The 19,868-nt window shown below is 43.2% G+C and overlaps 3 protein-coding genes across 3 annotated transcripts; 2 read left to right on the plus strand and 1 right to left on the minus strand.

The window, feature by feature from the left end:
• The first annotated feature begins 2,202 nt into the window (after positions 1-2,202).
• Positions 2,203-6,654, plus strand: LOC123402805 (26S proteasome regulatory subunit S10B homolog B-like). Its single transcript, XM_045096765.1, has 10 exons — positions 2,203-2,385; positions 3,383-3,502; positions 4,161-4,297; positions 4,436-4,597; positions 4,713-4,799; positions 4,870-4,956; positions 5,328-5,465; positions 5,791-5,982; positions 6,063-6,161; positions 6,239-6,654. Exons 1-10 carry the CDS (start codon positions 2,280-2,282, stop codon positions 6,311-6,313), a joined length of 1,203 nt encoding a protein of 400 aa, XP_044952700.1. The 5' UTR covers positions 2,203-2,279; the 3' UTR covers positions 6,314-6,654.
• Positions 6,353-15,379, plus strand: LOC123405230 (C2 and GRAM domain-containing protein At1g03370-like). Its single transcript, XM_045098999.1, has 12 exons — positions 6,353-6,371; positions 6,440-6,539; positions 9,025-9,479; positions 9,946-11,307; positions 11,594-11,776; positions 11,856-12,136; positions 12,217-12,333; positions 12,983-13,245; positions 14,025-14,184; positions 14,282-14,554; positions 14,656-14,848; positions 14,989-15,379. Exons 1-12 carry the CDS (start codon positions 6,353-6,355, stop codon positions 14,997-14,999), a joined length of 3,417 nt encoding a protein of 1,138 aa, XP_044954934.1. The 3' UTR covers positions 15,000-15,379.
• Positions 15,380-15,582: 203 nt separating this feature from the next.
• LOC123401557 (pentatricopeptide repeat-containing protein At3g02490, mitochondrial-like) lies at positions 15,583-17,634 on the minus strand. The gene has a single exon (XM_045095382.1). The coding sequence runs from the start codon at positions 17,517-17,519 to the stop codon at positions 15,717-15,719; it is 1,803 nt and encodes a 600-aa protein (XP_044951317.1). The 5' UTR covers positions 17,520-17,634; the 3' UTR covers positions 15,583-15,716.
• Positions 17,635-19,868: the final 2,234 nt, after the last annotated feature.

Raw genomic sequence — 19,868 nt, forward strand, 5'->3', positions numbered from 1 at the left:
GAACTATTAGCAAGCGTCCGCAACTACTAATGTTCATTAAGGTAAAACCCAACCATAGCAATAAGATATATTGGTCCCCCTTCAATCCCATATGCATCAATTTCTATGCTAGGTTTGAAGTTTCTATCACTCTAGCCTGCCAATACATAGTCCTATCAACATACAACTAACCCTATGGTGTGATCTACGCGCGCGATCATATGATGGGCACCAAAGGACAGCAACATAACCACAAGCAAATTAAACCAATCATAGCAACTCATCAATCACCGATAGGACAACCATAATCTACTCAGACATCATAGGATAGCAACACATCATTGGATAATAATATGTAGCATAAGGCACCATGTTCAAGTAGAGTGTACAAAGGGTTGCGGGAGAGTGAACCGCTGAATATAGATGGGGAAAGATGATGGAGATGTTGGTGAAGATGACGGAGGTGTTGGTGTAGATCACCGTCACACGATGATGTCCCGGGCAGCGTTCCAGCGTTGCCGGGAGAGAGGGGGAGAGAGAGCCTCCCTCCTTATTCTTCTTCCTTCACCTCCACCCTAGATGGGAGCAGGGTTTCCCCTCCGATCCATGGTCTCCATGGCGGCGGAGGGGCGAGTGCCCCTCCGAGATTGGATCTCTCTCTCTGTGTCCTTCTGTTTCTGTGCTCCCAGATTCTGCGTTTCACCGTTTCTTAAATTCCCGGAGATCCGTAACTCCGGTTGGGCTGAAATTTTAACACGATTTTCTTCCGGATATTATCTTTCTTGCGGCGAAAGAAGGGCTCCAACCGCCTTAAGGAGTGGCCACAAGCCTGCCAACCGCGGGCCCACCCCCTGGCCGCGGCTACAGGGCTTGTGGGCACTCCGTGCACCATCTCGTGTTGATTCTTCTTCCCAAAAATCATAAATATTCCAAAAAAAATCCCCATAAATTTTTAATGTGTTTGGACTTTGTTTGGTATGGATATTCTGCGAAACAAAAAACATGCAACAAACAGGAATTGGCACTGGGCACTGGATCAATATGTTAGTCCCAAAAATAGTATAAAAAGTTGCCAAAAGTATATGAAAGTTGTAGAATATTGGCATGAAACAATCAAAAATTATAGATACGACGAAGACGTATCAGGTACCACGTCACACGAGTCACTTTTTGATAAGTAGGACTGGATTGTAACGAGATGAACTGGCCAAAAATTAGCGCACACACCCCTATATCTTGAAAAAAGCTGCAATCACACCCGTGTGCATAACTGTGGCGCATTGGCCCTACCGTTTGGTACGAACGGCGGCGTCCTCAGCGGTAGCGATGGCGGTCGTGAACATGGACTCGATGATCGCCTTGGACGTCGGTGGGTCTCGCGGGCCCACGTCAGCCCGCCGGTCTCGATCCGCGTAGACTGACCCAGCAGCCGTTCAAACCCGAACCTCCCCCGTGACGCTGCAGCGACGGCGTATGTCATTGGCATGGTGCACGCACGGGCGGTAGAGGTAGAACGCGGCGGGGGCCGGTAGGTTCCACCACATCTCCTCGAGGAACGTGCAACCGTAGTCCAGGCAGGCCACCCCGGCCCCGTCCGGCGTTGACACGGTCGTGGTTGCATCACATCCCCTCAATGGATCCCGCTGCTACTCAGCTCAACAACGGCGGATGTGAGCCGGTGGGTTGGTGGCGATGGGTACCGCCAGTTGGTGCGGCGTGGTCGGGTGCAAGGGCGGCGGTTGCATCCGGACCAAGGGATCGAGAGGAGGGATGATTGCTTTTTTATTTTTAGATCCACGGATGTATTTGTGTTTCTTTTGCTAAGTCACTTCCTTACAATCGGTCCCACTTGTGAGAAAGTGATTAAACTGGCTAAGTCATCCTACTATTGCTTTTTACAACAAATTTACTGCAACGGATTAATAAGTTGATGGTTTTCTACAAACCTAGCTGCAAATGTGATAGTTTCTTGCAATTAAAACGGCACCGTGTGTCTAGCCGTTATGCCATGTCGCTGTTTTTTAGGCCCACCTGTCAGAAAAAGGTCAAACGAAACTAAACAACCGATCAATTCTTTTTGCAACGACTTAAGAAATTTTTCAGTGTTTTTTGTAACGAATTATCGAGTTGATAGTTTTTTTCAAACCTAGCCATAAATATGGTGAATTGTTTTTTGCAATTGACTCACAAAAAGCTACATTCCGTGCTTAAGTGGATATTTTTAGGCAAAAAAACCAGACAGTTGGAGCTCATTCCCTTCTTGCGACAGAAGCAAAGTCGAGGGACAGATCGCAGCGGCGATGGCCGACGGAGAGGACGCCGACGTCGCCCGCCGCCGCACGGCCATATCCGACTACCGCAAGAAACTGCTCAACTGCAGGGAGCTTGAATCGCGCGTCGGCACTGGTAAGGCGCCCAGCTTCCTCCCTCACTCCGCTCGAAATCGAGACGCGTTCGAGTGCTAGATTGGGCGTTGTCGGTATAAGGCCGGCCTTGGCCTGCGCTGTCGGTGCAGAGCAGATTTTGTTTCCGGCGCTAAATCTGCTGGTATGGGCGCTGATTGCTTGATGTGGATCTGAAGTTCTGCCAGCAAGTGCGATGTGAGAGAGTTAGGGTTTTGTTTTTAGTTATTGTAGTAAGTCCCAAAATAAGTGTCCCTGACTTTGCGATGGAGGGAGTAACACTTTTTTCTCTTCCCTGACTACTTGATGTGGAATAATTGGTGGCCCTTCAGTAAATTTACTAGGTTCCTTCTTCTGCTATTTTAGAAATATAAGTCTTTATTTACCAAAAAAAAGATCACATAAGAAGGCACTAGTTTAAATTGCAGCGTTGTCATTTAGGTGGCAATTCTGGTTCAAAGTGTTATTTTGTGGACTCTGCAGATTTCTGTCGGTGCATTCACAGGCCATTTTGTTCAGGGTTTTTCTTTGTGCTTTGAGTGGGCATATTTTAGTATGGCATATGGGAATGCATGTTCATAAGTGATCTGAAATTTTCTAATGCCAATCACTTTTCCAAGCCTTTGGACATCCACCCATTTTCATCCCCATCTCATTCCATGCATAACATCCAGGCCAAAAATTGCATTTTACATCTCTACTGTTAAAAAGAGTGTTTGTTCGTTACTGCAAGTTTAGGCAAAGTGATGTGTACTTCTAGGCGATGAGATTTACAAAAGAATCCAGCTAACTGGGGAATTATCAGAACTGTTTTGGTGCTGCAACTCAAGCAATTTCCCAAGCTCAGCTTATTTTATAATGCTTGATGGTCTGAGAGCAGTCCCATAAAGTTTTTAGTTGGTTATGTGTACTGAACGATATTTGTGCATAATGTGCACCTATATAATAGAAAATACTATGATCCTTAGTACTCATTTGACACACCGTACATCTACATGCAGTGAGGGAAAACCTTAAAATTGCTAGGAAGGGCTACGCAAAGACTGAAGATGACTTGAAGTCACTGCAAAGTGTCGGACAAATAATAGGAGAAGTCCTTCGTCCTCTTGATAATGAACGCTGTGAGTAAATAGCCTCTATTTATTTTTTATGTATATACTCCCTCCGTTCCTAAATATGTCTTTTAAGCGATTTCATTAGATGTCTACATATGGAACAAAATGATTGAATGTATACTCTAAAGTATGTCTATATACATCCGTATGTAGTCCACTAGTGAAAACTCTAGAAAGACTTGTATTTAGGAACGGAGGGAGTATTTCGTAACATATATTTTTAACAGACACTTGCCCTGAAAAGTTAAGTATAAATGGTTCTCTTGTTTGAGGATTTATACAGTTACAAAAGCTCCCCAAGAAGTCATGGTTCAGTTACATGTACGAAAAGTCATGAAATATATGATCCTGTGCAACTAAAGAAAATATAAGAAGTTATATTACACGCTTAGCAAAAGATGATATATTGTCATGAATTTTGGCATGTGTACTGTGTACATGAATTAAGTGCCAGGTACCATGAACTTTAACATAATGTTCTTCAATCGTGCAAACTCATAGAGGCCTTGACTGGGCAGGGCCACCAATCTCTGCTTTGCTTGCCACACTACAAGAGAACCAAGCTGACCAGTTTTATTTTGCGTATTCACATGAAACTGCCACATGTAATTTTTGGTATTCTTTATTAGTAACAACCTAAAGCTGAAATACCTATTTGTTGAAGTTATTGTTAAGGCTAGCAGTGGTCCAAGATATGTCGTTGGTTGCCGGAGTAAAGTGGACAAGGAAAAATTAACTTCTGGAACTCGTGTTGTGCTGGACATGACAACTTTGACAATCATGCGCACTCTGCCAAGGGAGGTACGGTTTAGTTATGCTGATCAGTTTTTCAGTCCTTTTGTTGGTGCATTATTTAGTAATTGTTTTATTTTACGGTCCATTTGTTACATTTAAAATTGGGTCCCGGGATGTGGTATGAAACTGAACTTGTTTCTTCAGGTGGATCCTGTGGTGTATAACATGCTACACGAAGATCCAGGCAATGTCAGTTACTCTGCTGTAGGCGGCTTATCTGATCAAATCAGGGAACTCAGGGAATCAATCGAGCTGCCCTTAATGAACCCTGAATTATTTCTTAGGGTCGGAATTAAACCTCCCAAGGTAAATTTAGCCAAAAAAAGGTGTTTAGGATTCACTTCCCTATATAAGTTGAAGAGGTAAAGATATACATGTTGTGATTTTGGGAGTCAGTGTATGCTTGCTTTACTTTTTCCAGGGTGTTTTACTCTATGGCCCACCAGGAACTGGGAAGACGTTATTAGCGAGGGCCATCGCCAGTAATATTGATGCTAACTTTTTGAAGGTGTGGTTTTCACTTGGTACTTTCTTCCCATGAGTACTACATTACCCTGATATAATTGTCTAAAAACCAGATTGTGTCAAGTGCTATAATTGACAAATATATCGGAGAAAGTGCTCGTTTAATCAGAGAAATGTTCGGCTATGCACGCGATCACCAAGTAAGTCTTGCTCTGCCTTTCTTTTTGCAAAGCTAGTTGGTCTTAAACTTAATTCCCTTATCTGTAAGACACATAATGGCAAACGATTATGCATCCACTGTTGTTTGCAGAGATGCTAGCTGACTTTAATAGTTCCTTTGACCCAGAGTTTCATCTAATTATGTTCCGGTCCACATACTATCGGATTTTAAGTTATAGATCTCAATATCAGTTTTGCGAGAGAAGAAGAAACCAAACTTATACCTTCACGTTTGAGTTCTTGTTAGAGACAGTATAAATGCATTTCTGAGATCTTCTAACACATATCGCCATTTAGTTTATTTGCAATGCTCACAAATTTTGTATCCATTTGTTCAAATTGTTATTTCTAGCCGTGCATTATCTTCATGGATGAAATCGATGCAATTGGTGGGAGAAGATTTAGTGAGGGAACCAGTGCCGACCGTGAGATCCAGCGGACGCTGATGGAGCTTCTTAATCAGTTAGATGGATTTGATGAGCTTGGCAAGGTAAGCCTATATCATCAAGTGTTTTTTTCCCTCTAGATAACTTTATGCCATATATGCAAAGGCAATGGATTTGATTGAAGTATTTTCCTTGCCTGAATGTGTGTGTGATATGCACTCTAACTTATGTGGGTAAAATATACCAGTCTTGAGATGAATTTTGCGGATTAAAAATTTATCGTTCATCTTTGCTTCATTGCTTGTATGAATTTCCTGGCCGCTGATTTGCAAACATTTTATTTGACTCTCTCTTCTAACATTGCGCATAATCCTTTTCTTCCTGGCGCTGTATGGATTCTTCATGACACTGATATTTTTGCCTAAACAGGTCAAGATGATCATGGCAACAAACCGGCCTGATGTTCTTGACCCCGCGCTCCTGCGCCCTGGACGCCTCGACAGAAAGATTGAGATTCCGCTACCAAACGAGCAGTCAAGAACAGAAGTACTCAAAATTCATGCGGCCGGTATCGCCAAGCATGGAGAAATAGATTATGAAGCGGTTGTGAAACTGGCTGAAGTGAGTATATCTTAGCTAACGCTCTTATTGCACGTACACTGTTGTCGCATTGCTCAGATTCTCAACTCATCTGGCTTCAGGGCTTCAACGGGGCTGATCTTCGCAATGTCTGCACCGAAGCTGGCATGTCTGCTATTCGCGCAGAGCGAGACTACGTAGTCCATGAGGACTTCATGAAGGTACGCTGTCGTACACTCTTAAAACCCGACCATCAGCACCTTAACAAGCGCTGACACTCAAGTTTCGTGGATCTCAGGCCGTCAGGAAGCTGAACGACGCCAAGAAGCTGGAATCCAGTGCCCACTACAGCGCAGACTTTGGCAAAGACTAAGACGTAGTGGTCACTGATGTAATGGCAGATCTTGCAGCAATGGAGATGATCCTTCGCTGTTAGCATGCGGGAGTTCAGCTTCGCTGTAAACATCGAACCAACTGGGTATTTACCTTGTGGCTCTAGGCTGGGAAGCTAAAGCTGCTGCTCCCTTCATGCTGTGCAGTCAAAGTCAAAGGAGGGCCGTTCAATCAATCAAGAAATTTAAATCAGATGCTCTTTGCTCGTGCGTTCACTCTTTTCCTCCGGAGAGCTAGTCTTGTTATTAGTAACTTGGTTTGGGCTACCATTCCATGTAATTTTGACAATGCGCTTCATAAAAGAAGTTATTCCTTTGTTCACCTTTGAGTTGTGGTTTACTTGCATATGACATGCGACCATGCTTGTTGGGTTTATCAGCTGTGCTCTTTGTAGTTCATTGTCATTTGTCAATCTATCTATTTGTGCGCAGGAATTCTGAAAAAAGATTCAAACTGTAAAATTTCTGTACTTTTCCTTTAAAAGCCGGGAATGCTAAATGTTGTGAAACGAGTCTTTTGTCTAGATCGGCTCGGGAGTCACAACGCCAGTTCTCCTGACTCTATTCATGGATGACGCGTGTCTATGCCACCTTAACAATTTTCCGCAACATCATATGTGTTGCAAAAGTTTTTTCGCAACAACATCCAACTTACAAAAAAGTTAAGACCCAAAAAAATAAAAAATATTCAGCAACATCATCTGTGTTGCATAAGTCGTTTCGCAACAACAGCCATATTAGAAAAATTTAAACAAAAAAGTAATAATTTCATAACAGGATCTCTGTTCTAAATGTTTATACAATATATGGTCGGTTGCATAAAAGGATTCTGCATCAATGTCTTTGTTGCAGTTGTGAGGAAAGACATGTTCTATGTTGCAGAAGTCTTTTCGCAACAACATACAACTTACAAAAAAGTTAAGACCAAGAAATATCATGCAACATCATGTGTTGCATAAGTCGTTCCGCAACAACATCCATGTTGCAAAAATAAAATAAAACAAAGAAGTAATAATTTCATAACAGAATCTCTGTTGTAAATGTTCCTGCAACATATGATCTGTTGCATAAAAGGATTCTGCATCAATGTCTTTGTTGCAATGGTGACGAAAGATACGTGTCGTTGAATAACATCAGCTCAAACGACCATCAAAGGGGTGGATCTTTTTGAAAGATCCGTCGGACGCTACCCTTAAAGGTGGGATCAAAAGAAATTTATCTTCGGTTTTCTTTTGATCTATTTTTCTAAAAACCAAACGAATGAATATTGTCATCAAAGCAAAATTACTAATTTACTATGAACCAAACACGCCCCTAAAAATGTTTGTCCTCAAGTAGCAATAGGCTTTTATAATGCCATAGTAAATAATTTATCTGAATTGAGACGATTTTCTCTCTTCCTAGCTACCGCTGGGGAGAAGTGCAACTAGGGTTTATTTATAAGTGTTGTCATTGTCGGTTCTCTTTGCTTTCTTGTGCCTTTTGGGGGTTTCCTTAGTTTAGGGTTGACCGTGTTTGGGTTACCCTAGCTTTTTTCCACAAGCTAGGTGTCTTGGCTGGTGGTGATAAGGAGATGTTATCATCAGTGTTGTGGAATAAGATCTTGTTCTGAAGATGTTGATTGGTATCGACGAAAGGCGTGTCGAGCTTTTGCAAGGCTAGATCATAAAGCATGTTAGATCTTGGGCCACGTTTTGTCTAGATGGAATTGGATGTCGTTGTTTGCTGGAGTGGACAATTGTGGTTCATGTGTCGTTAGCTTGTACTGTCTCCCACCAGGCCATCATCAAGTTCATGGTCACTGCGTCAACAAAGGTACCCTGGCTCCGAGTGTCTCAAAGAATGAGGCAGTATTGAAATTTGCTCAGGTGCGATGTCAAGAGAGCGTAGGAGGAAGACAACATTAACATATCCAAGGACATACTCCCTCTATTTCATAACGTAAGACGTTTTTGATACTAGAATAAAAATAATAGTTGTATGCATGCGCATTGTTATGGAACAACATAATATATCCTTCTTCAATTGGTTCGACTTTTCTGAATGGGAAGACTATGTTTTCCGTCCCTCAAGTTTACAGTAAGTAGACAGTTGATGCCTCATAATTTTTCCAATGATAATCCCTCATATCTCAAAATCCAAACACAATAATTAATACTCTCTTTGTCTTAAAATAAATGTCTTAACTTTGTATTAGCTTTAGTATAAAATTATACTAAGCTTGAAACAATTATTTTGGGATGAAAAGGGTACAAAACCAGATTAGAGACACGTTTCGTCGGTTTTTCCTCTCCTCGCTAATTCTTGCCCACTCCTGAATTTGGCTCAGCTGTCGGCGCTTGCTTATCCGAATTAGGCACTTACCAGCTTTATTATCCTTCACCTGTTCCTGAAAAAAAGGGTTATCCTTTTCCTTTTTTTATTGACAAGAAAAGAAAAAGGGTTATCCTTAACCTGAGGCAACCCACACAGCTCGGAGCACCCGCAACGTGTTTGGTGAAAGCCACGACCCGCACGTCAGATCCAACGGTCCCAAACCCCTCGACCCCTCCCGCGCGAATCTCGAGGCTCCCCCCCCCCCCCCCCCCCCCCCCCCCCCCCAAGCGCCACGAGACAAACGCCTCTCCAATTCAAACGGTCGCGGGCAATCCTCTGCCCCGCCTTCTCCTTGTATTTCGACGGGGCGAAGCAGCGAGGTCGCCGTCCGCCATTGCTCTCCCGCCTCCCCCTTCCCCTCCTCCAAGGTCGCCGCGATGGGCGCGGTGTCGCGCCCGGAGCCGGCCCAGCGGAGCGCCCCGATGCGGCTGTGCGTGCACGTGCTGGAGGCGCGGGGGCTTCCCGCCATCTACCTCAACGGCTCCAGCGACCCCTACGTGCGCCTGCAGCTCGGGAGGCGGCGGGCCAAGACGACGGTGGTCAAGCGGAGCCTCAGCCCCGTCTGGGACGAGGAGTTCGGCTTCCTCGTCGCCGACGTCGCCGAGGAGCTCGTCGTCTCCGTGCTCAACGAGAACAGGTTCTTCAGCACCGACTTCCTCGGCCGGGTCAAGGTGCCGCTCTCCACCATCCTCGAGACGGAGGACCACTCGCTCGGCACCGCCTGGTACCAGCTCCACCCCAAGAGCAGCAAGCCCAGGAGCAAAAAACGCGGTACGTACGTAGGTATAATCTTCATTCGTCGTCGCGTTTCGCGAGCCCGACATGTTTGATTGCCTTCGATGTTTCCGAAATAGTAGATGATTTATTACTGAAGATGAGATTGCAAGCCTGAAATGTATAATAATTAAGCTACCTACCAAATTGAGCATGGAAGGTTAGTTCCTGTCCTGTTTGTGTGTGGGTGGAAGGGAGTGCCCCATCCCCCATGTGCTGTTCAAATCGGGTGTCGGAGGTTTTAGAAGTAGGAAATTTCTCCGACAAGTTTGCAAAGGTGTGCATGCTCATGGAATTTTAAGGAGTCTCAATCTACTGAATTTGCATCGGTATTCACAAGTACTAGCTGCTATCCCACAAAATGCTTAATGATAAGGTCAATTGAAACTCTCTGGTAATCTCTGTGTAGCTGAACCTAAACGATAAAGGTAAGCATTGCTCACTATTTAATTTGATTTTGCAGGTGAAATTTGCCTGAAGATATACCTATCGGTTAGGGACGGCCACTGCAATGAGTCACAAAACATTCTGATGCAACTTATCAACGATACGCCGTGCAGCTCAACTAGGTCACTCGAAACTAATGCCTCATCCTTATCAGCAGTTACTAGCAGCCTGGATCAATCAGCCTGCACTAGCATGGACCACGCATTCTACCGTAGTGGTGTGGATCAGCTGACCCAAAGCAGCACGAACCAAAATGTCCCGAGCAGCACACAGCAATCTGTTATTCTGGAGCCGGAAGAGGATGAAGGCGACGCTACCGGCAATGCATCATCAGTAGTGGAGGTCTTGGCTCGATACTTCCGTATAGGTACTGATACCGGACCTTCTCTAACATCAGATCCCGAGCCCGTAGATCAGTTTCAAGAAACAGAAATAGTGAATTCTGGATCCTGCGAAAATGGCAAGAACGGCATGCCCGAAGTCAGTCTTGACGAACTACTGAAAACTATGGAGTCTAAAGATCAAGGTGGTGGAATGCCAGGAAACTTACCTGGTGGCATTCTGCTGGAGCAATCTTACATTATTAAACCAGCTGAATTGAATGCCATGCTGTTTTCAGCGAATTCAGATCTCTGGCCAGCAGTTGCAGAAGTTCAAGGACTAAGTGGGTTTCAAATTGATCCCTGGAAATATGAGAGTAATGAAAATTCTGTGAAAAGGACATTAACTTACACAAAAGCTGCAAGTAAATTAATCAAGTCTGTAAAGGCTACAGAAAAGCAGACATACTTGAAGGCAGCTGGAAATTCGTTTGCTGTGCTTTCTAGTGTTAGTACTCCTGAAGTTCCCTGTGGTAATTGTTTCAAGGTGGAGATATTGTACTGCATAATACCAGGTACCCCACTGCCATCTGAAGAACAAACCTCACAGCTCACTATAAGTTGGCGCCTGAACTTTGTTCAGAGTACAATGCTGAAAGGAATGATTGAGAACGGGACAAGGCAAGGCCTCAGAGAAGGATATGCACAGTTTACTGAAGTGCTTTCCAAGAAAATCAAAGTATCTGAGCTAGATGGTGCTAACTCGAGCAAAGACAAGATTCTAGCTTCACTGCAGACTCATGAACAATCGAACTGGAGTCTGGTTGCCCGTTTCCTTGGGAGCTTTGCATTCATATTCTCATTTACTATTGCAGTGTATGGCATTGCACACCTTCGTTTAGCCAAGCCCAGTAAAATGGTGCATGGAGGGCTTGAATATTTTGGTATCGATCTTCCAGATTCAGTTGGGGAGGTTATATTTTGTGCTATTTTGATTCTTCAGGGGAGGAATATCTTCAAAGTAGGTCAACGTTTCTTGCATGCCTGGAAAAAACGTGGTAATTGTTTCTCTTTATCTAAAGAAAAGTACACATGTATTTATTGATATACGCACTTTTTATTCTGTAAATAGTAATTCAGGACAAAAGAATATTATGCTTTCCACATCCCTCTCTACCTACTCTTTTATAGAATTGCTTTAGTTATTGAGATGATTTAATAAACACAATGTCTTCATCTTAAGAACTATACTATCATTCCCTTCATTGCTACTTCATATATCTCCACTCTTTTCCTTGGGAATAAACTGTAAGCACATGTAAATCTTTGTCCTTCCATTATTAGGCAGCGATCATGGGGTCAAAGCTCATGGTGATGGCTGGTTGCTGACTGTTGCACTTATTGAGGGAAGCGGCATAGTAGGTGCAGGCACACCAGGCTTGGCCGATCCTTATGTAGTTTTTATGTGCAATGGGAAGAGGAAAACTAGCTCAGTTAAGTTCCAGACGTCAGAACCAAAATGGAATGGTATGTTTGTCGAACTGGAAAGACCACCGTATGACCTTCTTAGAGCATTTGCTGATACGTGATCTTTTTAACTCTCTAGAGATATTTGAATTTGATGCGATGGATGACCCCCCGTCAAGGTTGGACGTGGTTGTGCACGATTCAGATGGACCAGTCGATGATAATACTATTTGTCGCACAGAAATAAATTTTGTGAAAAACAATTTGTCAGATTTGGATGACATGTGGCTTCCTCTCGATGGAAGGTTTGCCCAAGGATCTGAGCCCAAGTTACATTTAAGAATATTTTTGAACAACTCCCGGGGGACTGAAGTTGTTATGAATTATCTGGAAAAGATGGGGAAAGAAGTTGGCAAGAAGGTATGAGTTCGCTAGCATATGATTTATTGTCATTTTCAACACAAAATATTTGCTGAAGTTACGTATGACTGAATGTTCAGATGCACTTGCGGTCTGCTCAGACAAATTCATCATTCCGTAAGCTCTTTAGCCTTCCTCCAGAAGAATTTCTTATCGACGATTTCACCTGCCACCTAAAAAGGAAAATGCCACTTCAGGTAATTAGATGTGTTGAGTTGAATTCACAGTTACTCCCACTGTTCCAAATTATTTGAAGTTCTACCTTTGTCCCAAGTCAAACCTCTCTATATTTGACCAAGTCTATAGAAAATGTGCTAATATCTACAAATCAAATACATGTAGTTCGAAAATATATTTTATGATGAATCTAATGAAACTAATTTGGATTTGTAGATGTTGACATATTTTTTCTAGACTTGGGTTAAAGTTGAATAAGGTTGAGTTAGGACAAAGCTAGAAATTCAAATAATTTGGAACAGAGGGAGTACAAATTATGTGGTGTGCTGCTCAGCACTGCTGAATTTTGTCTTATGATAGCTGATACATCCCTTTTATGGCATTTAAGTTTTAACTTCTACTAGTATACAGCTACAGCCTTGTGTGTATGAAATCAGTAGATCCTGTCTTCATCAGATTAGTACCATTGGCGCCTTATTTTGTCATAAAGAAAAGTGAAGAGGAGTCTGCATACCATGGTTCATGGAAAATCAGTACCACGGCTAAGTGATTGTTAATTGTTTATTGCACAGTAACAGTTGCCATAATTTATAACAAATTTGCTGCTACCCTTTTGCATCTTTTGGGGGGTAAAATCAATCGAGAAATTAAACTTTATATTTTTTGCAGGGGCGCCTCTTTCTTTCCCCAAGAATAACTGGGTTTTATTCCAATATATTTGGGCGGAAAACTAAGTTTTTCTTTCTTTGGGAAGACATTGACGATATCCAGGTTGTTCCACCGTCTCTTTCAACAGTTGGCAGTCCATCCTTGATGATCATCCTCCAGAAGGACAGAGGTCTAGAAGCCAGGCATGGTGCCAAAACACAGGATCCTCAAGGAAGACTGAAGTTCCATTTCCAAACATTTGTTTCATTCAATGATGCTCACAGGTGTTTTATTTTCCTTTTCCCTTTTGCCATTTGTTTTTATTTCTTTCGTGTCTACAGAGTTTGAGCAAGACATTTCCAATGACATGTGTGAAGGTCTGAAAAAAATTGGCGCTCCAAAAACACTATTTTTTTGAAGCATTTTGGAGCACTGATTTTTTTATTTTTGTCCAGGCCTCCAGGAATGTGACTTCATGAAAATTTGCACACAGGCAGAAAACTAATGTTTGTTGTGAAAAAGAATCAGAATTTTTGAATTTTATTTCTGTTTTGGGGATTTTACTGTTCATAGCTGGAGCATTTGAGCTCGGGATTAGAAGGACACTTTCGTCCACACGACTACCACTCTAAAATTTGTATGACCATATGCACACACAATAGAAAGACACTCCCTCCATCTATAATGAAGATCATTCGACTTTTTTGCAGTCTTTCATGGAAGACTTCAATGACATTTTCTGAACATGATAGGATATGAAAAATAAGAACCAAACAGAGAAGAATTTTGCAAGAAAAATCTAAAACATTATTTTCATGCAGTGGATCTTTCCATTTTTCATACACTTCAGATGGCATGACAACTTGAAAGTCTAGACAGAGGGATTAATTGATATCAGGCTATCCCACGCACATTTTCACAATAATACAGCATGCAAACCAATATCTTGCTATACTTCTGTTAAGATCATTTGATTTATTTTTTAATCCTATTCTTCCATTTCAGTTTTCCATGAATTTCTCTTATCAAGTAGTTGATGATATACCAATCTGATGTCTAACAGAGTTATCATGGCACTTTGGAAAATGCGGTCATCTGGTCTAGAACAAAAGGGAGAGATGATCGAACCTGAACCAAAACAGCTCCCCTGTGAAGAAGTTCCTCTGTTGGGCAACGAAGACGTAAAAATGATAGAAGTCTACTCGGCCGTTCTTTCTGTTGATGTGGGCCTTGCTCTCTGTCAATGAACGCATGTTTTGCACCTTGTATAATGCACTTGTAAAAGCATCTGTTTAAACCTCTTGAACTATGTACTAGCAGGTCAATGCCTTGATGGAGATGTTCTCCGGAGGTCCATTGGAACACAAGGTGATGCAGAAGGCTGGTTGTGTTGACTACTCACCAACAGAATGGGAGCCAGTAAACCGAAACGTATACCAGCGGCAGATCAGCTTTAGGTTTGATAAAAGTTCGTCAAAATATGGAGGAGAAGCAACAACCAAGCAACAAAAATATAACTTACAGAATCGAGACGGGTGGGTCCTTGAGGAGGTCATGACCCTCCAAGGCGTCCTGCATGAAGACTATACGAGTGTGAGATAACTTGGATAATCAAGACTGGATCTGATGAAAATGCTTGCATGTTTAACGTCATATTGCAGGATCATGACATTCTTTCTCTCCCAACATTGCAGATCCAGCTCAAGTACCACATGATGAGCACGTCATTGAAACCAAACACCTGCAGTATTCAGGTGATGTTAGGGATTGTCTGGTTGAAGGGCACTAGGCACCAAAAGAAGGCTACAAAGAATGTCATGTCGAATTCCACCAACAGGCTGAAGGAAATATTCTCAGAAGTCGAAAAGGAGCTTTCATCAAGAAAAGGTACCCATTCAGCACACCAGATTGATTCTTTCCGGTAGAAAATCGCTGAAACGAGCCTGGACTCAATTTTACAGAAATGCTGCTGCTCTGATGAAAAATAGTCTCCAGTGCTAACTAGTACTTTTGCAATGTTGTTCCAGGTGTGAGTTAACGCAGAGCAGCGACTAGATTGCTCGATTCGGTCGCCCAATTAGATTAAAAGAAGACACCAAAGATCGGCAGTCATGATGATCATAACATAGTTCGGCGCGGCAGTATCACTGCCTGCTTCACCCCTTTGCCAACCCAGTATTTTTGCACAGATGGCCAGCATATCAACTGACAAAGATATATTTCTCCTCCAAGCGCATTTGATCAATCTGATGTTACACCACAAGATTATATGAATGGAATGTAGACTTCCCTGTAAGAATTGTTAGTAGTTCTTGTGATACACCAACAGACATGCCAGTCATTATCCCCATTCAGATATTGTAGAGTTTCTATGTACACCATATAGTACCAGGATGACAGAATTCAAGTTCGTACCACCATCGAGCTGAACAGCAAATGAGCAGTGCATTAAGGAGAACTACAGGAAACTGGTCCACTGTTGCCAATCGTTTAAATTGGCACTATTGCGAGATGTCCATTGCTACATGAAACATATAAATATGTGGCACAAACAGAAAAAAATAACTCCATGGCAGAGAGGAAAAAAGAATGGTATTTATTTTTTTGAGGACAAGTAGGCATTTCAGCAAAGAAGTTTTCTGCCATCCAAACTTCTGATTCTGGCTCAAAGGCCAGTTACAAACAAAGCCAAAAGGGAATACAAAACGCCACTTGAAATACAAGCGTCAGCAATTCGATTCAACATAAGAATAATCTACAAAGCTGCTGCCTCCGCTGCTGCAGGTTCTTCAATCTTCATCTTATAGAAAAGGTCGAGAACATCTGCATGGTTTCGGACACTTCCAGGAGATACCGAGAGCAGCTGCTGGGCAATTTCATGCCTCCCCTCTTTGAACAGACCTTGAAACAAGCGCATGTAAACTGTTCTTGATGGGAACTCCTTTGAAGACATTGCGTTTAGCAGACCCAGGGCATCATCCACGGTCCCAGATTTCAAAATGTGAGTGACAAATGGATTAATATAAGGCGGAAATCCATTACTTTTCATTAAACCTAGCACATCAAATGCTTCTTTAAGATGCCCTTGGCGGATCAACTTGTGGATCAAATACTTGTAGGTACTTTGCCAAGGAACCACATCCTTTTTCAGCACCAGGTCCTTCAGAACTTTGAACGCTTCCTTTGCTTCTTTCTTCCGGCACAGCCCATACACAAGGACCTCAAGAGCACTACCAACCTGATTGCCACTTCTTCTTTCCAGCATTTCGGGGAAGCATGAAACTGCCATATCAACATCGTCACCAAGGGAATACTTCTGAACCAAAGCAGACCATACAAGTGGATCCAACTTATGCCCTGATTTTTCCACACGAGCCAAATGTTTGCGCGCTGTTTCCAGATTCCCAGCATCACACATTGCAAGAACAGCTTTGCCATGCACAGTGCTGTCTGGTGCAAAACCACCTTCCTCCATGGCCTTCAACACCCTACCACTCTCACCAAGCCTTTCTACGCTTCTCAGTGACTTGATAACAGCATCAAACATAGAAGCCTTCACCTCATTCCCCGCCTTCTGATAGATCCGCACAAGCCTCATCACCAGCTTCAGATCCATATCATCCCTCACAACAAGCTTCTTCAATAAGAAGACAAAATCCTGAGCCGATGGCTTCTCCGTCCCCCCCATTGCAAACCGGAACAAGTCCACTGCATCCTCAAACATCTTCCTCTTGAGAAACCTGTCAATGAGAATAACGTACACCTCTTTATCCATCCCAACCTCCTTGCTACTCATCTTCCGCAGGACCTCCCGGAACTCCTCGATGCAATCCTCCCGGCCAATGATCTTTGACATTGCATTGTAAGCCTTGCCCCAGTTGATCCCTGCCCCAGCAGACTGCTCCACCCAATTAAAGAACGCCATTGCCTGTCGCGGGAACTGTCCAACCTTCTCCACAACCAGTGCCACCATCTCATCAGTCACCTCAACGCCCAACTCATTCAGCTTGTCCAACTTAGATAGCTCATCGGCATCTGAGCGGAGAATCTTGCACGCCTCCGCCACCGCTGCGTTCCTGGCGTGCGCGGAGAAGGCCTTCTGGATCATGTCGGCGTCCTTGGACATGCCATTGGACCGGAAACTCTCCGTGGCGGCCTGGAGGGTGGTCTTCGAGATGCCGTAGCCCTTGGAACGCATCGAGGAGACGAGTGACCAGAAATGGGCGGCGTCGCTGTTGGCGGCGGCGAGTTGGAGCATGGAGTTGAAGCACTTGGAGTTGAGGACGGCGGCGTCAGGGTGGGATGCGGCCCAGGAGAAGAAGCGGGAGGCGGCGGGGTAATTGGAGGCGAGGTCCGGGTGGACAAGGAGGGCGGGGATGGTATTGGGGTGGGAGAGGTTGATGCCGGCTGACTGGATCGCGGTGGTGGGATCCGCCGGCAGGGATGGTTGGAAGAATATGGCAGCGATGGAGGAGCCGGACATGAGGCGATGGTGGGGGAGGAGGGAGGAGAGGCGGCATAGACGACCGCCGCCGGAGTTGAGGACGGCGCGGAGCATGGCGGCGGCGGCGGCGGCGGCGCAGGAGGATGGGGGTTGGAACTGAAAATGGGGGTTTAGCCTGTTAGGGTTGACCCGGTTGCTCTCTGGGCATTTGGAATGAAGAAAAATGGGGCTTTAGAACTAAAACGGGGGTTTAGCCCGTTTTCGCAAATACAGTATTTTCTTTTGGACAACACTATGCAGCGGCGCCGCACCTGCGGCTTCCGTGCGGCGGCCAGCTAATCATCATTCTAATAAAAAAATAGAATTGCTTTACTAATCAGATTACTTTAAAAAGCATTAGGATGCTTCGGTCAAATCCCTCTCTCTTCCTCGTGCATGCATACATGTATGGAATGATGTTATCAAGATTCCCTTTGATGTTTGAAACTAAAAAAAGTTTTATCTACAAAACTATTAATTCAATCGATGATCCGCTTTCATCATTGACTTTCTCGCGATGAGTTCTTCGAAACTAGATTCATGTCAACATGTTCTGTCATATTTTTTTTCTGTTCATACTTGCCACATTTTTTGACCTACTTGTCATATTATTAACCACTTACTTGCCTGAGAAAAATAACTTAATTGTCACTTTTTAATGTTGATTCGTACAAATCCTTGTAGCAGTTTTCGTTATACATGATATAAAAGTATGTTATAGGTTGTGTTTTCTAATTTAAATATACCAACTTGTCATATTTATATATAACTTTGCCAGAAAACTATTTTGTTTGCTTGTTAGTTTAACTATGCGAGTTGTCATATTTACAAAGATGATAAAAAAAACTTCTTGTGGTCACCGGTTTTAAATATGTTGAGTTGTCATATTTTTGCGCGCAATCATCTAAAAAAAGTTGTTTGTGCTTGCCAGTTTGATTATGTCGAGATGTCATATTTATACACAATTTCAAAAAATATGACGATTAAGTTATTTTTTATCACACAAGTAAGTTCTTACTAATATGACAAGTAAGTGCAACAAATGTGGTAAGTACGGCAAAAAAAAGTTGTCGAAACAGGTCGACATGGGATCTAGTTTTGAAGATTTCGTCGAAACAAAGTCAATGGCGAAAACAGATCATCGATCGAATTAACGGTTTAAGAGATAAAAGTTTTTGAATTTCGGTCATTTAGAGAGAATCTGATGACATCATTGTATGCATGCATGATAAAGAGAGATGAGTTTGGCTGCACTGTAGCACTGTGTTGTTTCGGGGATAGAAAAAATTACATCACCTAATCACGCGTCAAGAAATCACATATGGCTTCAAAAAAAAAATCAAACGTGAGTGGAGAGCCACCGCATGGGAAAGCAGCGGTGCACACGCTACTGATTAGATTTTCCCTTTTCTTTTTGGCAAGTACTGTGGTCTAAAAGATTTTATATTACACTTCTTTTGAACTGAAGATTTTATATTACAGAGTACTAGGAGGGAGTAGCATCTTTATTGTTCACTTGCTCACGCTGCACGTGAAAACGGAAATAGATGAAAGTAAATTGTTCATTTCACTTAAAATACGTTAGTGGACGTCCGTTGGAGTAGAAAAAAAGTAAGGGGGCTAGCCTGTTTAATTCTATGAAATCCCATCTTACCATGTTAGCGTAGAGGGCGATGCAACAACGTACCTCCATTGCGGTCGTCGATCGACGGAAACCGCTGTTGCATCCCCGCCTCTTCCTCCTCACACGCCTTCTCTTCCGGCTCGCACATAACTCGTCCCCTACGTCGCATTTGTCCCTCCTTCACCTAACTGTTGTCCTAATCTCGATCCCGGCTGAACACGATGGCCAGGTCGATGTCAGCCCTAACCTCGACCCCCATGTTGCTGACAACATCAACCCCGACCCAGGTCGCCGTCAGCCCCAACCTCGATGCGTAGGTCACCGCCAACAAGTAGTAAATCTTGTCCACTAACTAAATTGTTCACATGTTGATCTTTAGCTCTTGTGCACTGAATAAGTCCGGTGTATACTTGTATGAGATTGTTAAATGGGATCCCACTTATGCATATTTCCCTACAGGGGAGTTATTGGTATATCCTTTCTCTTAGGGGTGTGGATTTTCACAAAAACCATGGATGCTAGGAGTATATAAATTTTAAACATCCACACTAAGGCTAGGCTGAAGAGGAAAGAAGAAATTAAGTTGCCCGTCATGGAAGTTGGAAAACTAGAGTAGGAAGAGATGAGAGTATGAGAGAGTTGTGATTGCGGAGAGGGGTGTTAGCATTGTGGTCGATCAAGACTGACCATAATCACATCATGTGTAACTATAACCTGTTGTCGGCTCTCACTGAAGATAGAACCATGAGTAATGTTATATATACAACAATTTTCATTTGGTCGTAATACGACACACCAAA

This window comes from Hordeum vulgare, chromosome 6H (genome assembly GCF_904849725.1).
Source record: "Hordeum vulgare subsp. vulgare chromosome 6H, MorexV3_pseudomolecules_assembly, whole genome shotgun sequence".
Taxonomy (NCBI): Eukaryota; Viridiplantae; Streptophyta; class Magnoliopsida; order Poales; family Poaceae; genus Hordeum; species Hordeum vulgare.

What these genes read in the sequence shown, in the direction of transcription:
- LOC123402805 (XM_045096765.1), top strand. Translation starts at nt 2,280, where the DNA reads ATGGCCGACGGAGAGGACGCCGACGTCGCCCGCCGCCGCACGGCCATA. An exon ending in TGCGCACTCTGCCAAGGGAG is followed by an intron (nt 4,298 to 4,435) that starts GTACGGTTTAGT and finishes TTGTTTCTTCAG; the next exon opens with GTGGATCCTGTGGTGTATAA. An exon ending in TCGGAATTAAACCTCCCAAG is followed by an intron (nt 4,598 to 4,712) that starts GTAAATTTAGCC and finishes TACTTTTTCCAG; the next exon opens with GGTGTTTTACTCTATGGCCC.
- LOC123405230 (XM_045098999.1), top strand. An exon ending in GTCAGAACCAAAATGGAATG is followed by an intron (nt 11,777 to 11,855) that starts GTATGTTTGTCG and finishes TTAACTCTCTAG; the next exon opens with AGATATTTGAATTTGATGCG. An exon ending in TCATTCAATGATGCTCACAG is followed by an intron (nt 13,246 to 14,024) that starts GTGTTTTATTTT and finishes GATGTCTAACAG; the next exon opens with AGTTATCATGGCACTTTGGA.
- LOC123401557 (XM_045095382.1), bottom strand. Translation starts at nt 17,519, where the DNA reads ATGCTCCGCGCCGTCCTCAACTCCGGCGGCGGTCGTCTATGCCGCCTC.